Source organism: Trypanosoma cruzi, genomic scaffold (genome assembly GCF_000209065.1).
Source record: "Trypanosoma cruzi strain CL Brener 1047053517127 genomic scaffold, whole genome shotgun sequence".
Lineage (NCBI taxonomy): Eukaryota > Euglenozoa > Kinetoplastea > Trypanosomatida > Trypanosomatidae > Trypanosoma > Trypanosoma cruzi.
The window spans coordinates 74,662-77,309 of NW_001849549.1; the positions used below are offsets into that span (position 1 = coordinate 74,662).

At 51.9% G+C, this 2,648-nt stretch overlaps 2 protein-coding genes across 2 annotated transcripts, besides 3 other annotated features; both read right to left on the reverse strand.

Moving 5' to 3' along the window:
- Tc00.1047053503947.11 (surface protease GP63, putative) lies at positions 1-446 on the reverse strand (the record flags this gene model as incomplete). The annotated part of the gene is made up of 1 exon (XM_797676.1): positions 1-446. A coding segment is annotated over one exon (446 nt), but the record flags the coding sequence as incomplete, so codon positions are not given.
- Positions 1-2,648: a sequence feature (areas not merged during assembly with more than two copies in the genome that could not be assigned to a particular haplotype).
- On the reverse strand, positions 1,113-1,928 carry Tc00.1047053503947.20 (mucin-associated surface protein (MASP), putative; the record flags this gene model as incomplete). Its single annotated transcript, XM_797675.1, has 1 exon — positions 1,113-1,928. The coding sequence occupies one exon, from the start codon at positions 1,926-1,928 to the stop codon at positions 1,113-1,115; it is 816 nt and encodes a 271-aa protein (XP_802768.1).
- Positions 1,489-1,606: a sequence feature (CT-rich).
- Positions 2,275-2,295: a sequence feature (AT_rich).

Consider the following 2,648-nt stretch of genomic DNA (forward strand, 5'->3'; position numbering starts at 1 on the left):
CACCACCGACAGCGCTCTGCCACGCACAGCACCATGTCAGCATTGGCAACACCAGTGGAACAATGCCCAGCACGCACCGTGAACCGAATGCAAACGCTGCCCGTGGCAAATGGGGGCACAATCAAAGGACCCTCCAGTGGCTGCACGAGCAGACGATCCGCATGCAGTTTGACAGCAACAGGGACAACTTCATCCTCGAGAATGGTCCCGTGCGCAGAGGATACAACGTCACCCTCACACTCGCAATTGTCATTCAATGAATTCAGTGCGTGGTGCCTCTCTGAGATCCAATACTTCCCGGCATCATCCAGGTCCCTTGTGGATACGTTGATGCGGATGGGCATCCATCCCTCCCAATGACGGCGTATGGCTGCAGCGCACCAACTGCTCAAAAAGGGTGCGTCCCTCACAACAACGCGGATCCAATTCGTGCTGTCGGCACGCATAACATATTCAACAAATCGAGGGTACGTCAAAGTGACAGCAAAGCATCCGCTAGCAATCACACCATAAACATCATCACATGCAGCAGCACCAGCGTCTCAAACTAATGTGGGGTGTAGAGCAAGTAAGCCATTGATGTGGGTGCTGGGCAAATATTTCGTGGCTCGCTGAAGCAACAAGGACCGATTGCGTGGGAGAAACAAAGAACAGGAGAATACAAAAGGGAAAATTCAGCCATCCGCCCTTTAAGAAGAAAACCAACCAATGAAAGTAAAATGGGCGAACTAAACCACAACAGAAGCAAAGATTCAAAACAAAATAGAAACAAAATGCCGAAGCGTGGGACGACCAGCACACACACTCTCATTACTCCCGTAAAGCAAAACACACACACAGGGAGAGAGAGAGGTCGCCCACTCAATGCAATAAAAATAAAAAAACAGTCACGGTGCTCCGCCCATGCAGCCAGGCAGGACGGCAGCGGTGCGTGTCGTGCAAAAAAGAGCACCAACGGGCCTGCATGGGTGTGCATGCATATATACAATGGGCACATCATTGTGTGTGCTTCGTGGGGTGAGGTGAGGGCGAGAGTCCATGCAAGGGGACACACACACAGAGAGAAGGACGAGCGTGTGTGCGGGCGGTGCACGGCTCTCTCTCCCTCACTCTCACGCGGTCACCACCGCAGCCGCAGCCGCACAAGCAAAAACAAGAAGAAGCAAAGGAGGGGAGGTGGTGTGGGAGACCGCGGTGCTGCCGTCACTGTCGCCAGTCGTCGCCGTCGTAGTTTTCATGGCTGTGGCCGTCACTGGTGTTTCTTTCGGATTGGCATCTTTATTTTCATTTTGTTTTCCCTCCGCTGTCCCTGCACCATCAGCTGCTGGATCATCGTCTCCAGTTGTTTGTGTGCTGTTGGGATTTGTTATATTCGATGCTCCCTCCGCAGCAGAAGATGAACTTGGCTTCTCCTGACTGCCTGCTGAGGTCTCCTCTGTGGTGCCGGTAGCCGTTTCTTCCTCTGTCTCCCCGTTTTCTTTCGCACCATCCTCTTCTTCTTCGTCTTCATCTTCTTCTTCTTGTTCCTCTTCTTCCTCTTCCTCTTCCACTTCATCCTCTTCGTCTTCGTCTTCTTTCTCTTCGTTTTCCCCCTTTTCACCTTCTTGTGCATTTTTACCCTTGTTTTCCGTCGTTGTACTTGCCGTTACTGATGCTCCTCCTTCGGGTGGTGGTGCCTGTGGCGAGTTCGCTGGCGATTCATGTGATTCTGGCGCCTTTAGTGCTGCTCCTTGTGTCACTTTCTGTTCACCCTTTTTGACATCATTTCCAGCGCCACCGACAGGCTCTCCTTCGCTTTGAGGTTTCTCTTCTCTTGACGCATTACCCGGAGAACCTGGAGTTGCTTCAGCTCGTTCACCACCGCAGGCACCGCACCACAGCACGCAGAGGGCACACACCAGCAGCACACGGCCAGTCATCATCATCATCACGGCTGCACACACAGTCTAGGGAGGGACAAAGAGAGGAGGATGAGAAGAACACACACATCAGCAGCATGGAAAAGGAGGAGTGGCGTTTGCATGAGGGTTGTTGTCATGAGCATGGGGGACGCGTGCACGCAGGAAGAACAGGCAACAATGAAACACCGGACAGCACGGCACACAGCTCCACGGCATGTAAAACCCACCCGCAGCTGCCCCAAAATGGAAGGGAAAGAGGGCGCAACAGTGCGGCAAGAACACAGTGATGCCGGTGCAGAAAAGGATCCCAAAACGGCGTGAAAAAGAAACAAAAAACAGTCTTCCCCCACAGCGGCCACACATCCAATAACGCAAATTAATAATAATAATAATACACAATTCAAAAAAACACTCTCAACAACAACAACAAAAATAATCGGGCGATTCACGGGGGAAGGGAATAGTGCCGCACCTCTGTTTGCTGTGCTTCCCTGGTGTCGCGTTTCCATTGACGTCCTGTGAACCTTAAAAAATATTCCCCCCGACTCTCTGCCATTAAAGTTCTCCAAGAAGGCAGTCCGTGCGTTTTTGTGCGCACAAGGGTCCGCAGAAATCTCTTTTCAGCCCATTTTTGCAATCTTTTGGCGCAACCTCCTTTGTCGTGACACACTCCAGACGGTGGGGGTTAGTCTGCGTATATCCTCCCAGCTCAGCGCAGGGTTTATTCAAACTCGATACCCAACATCT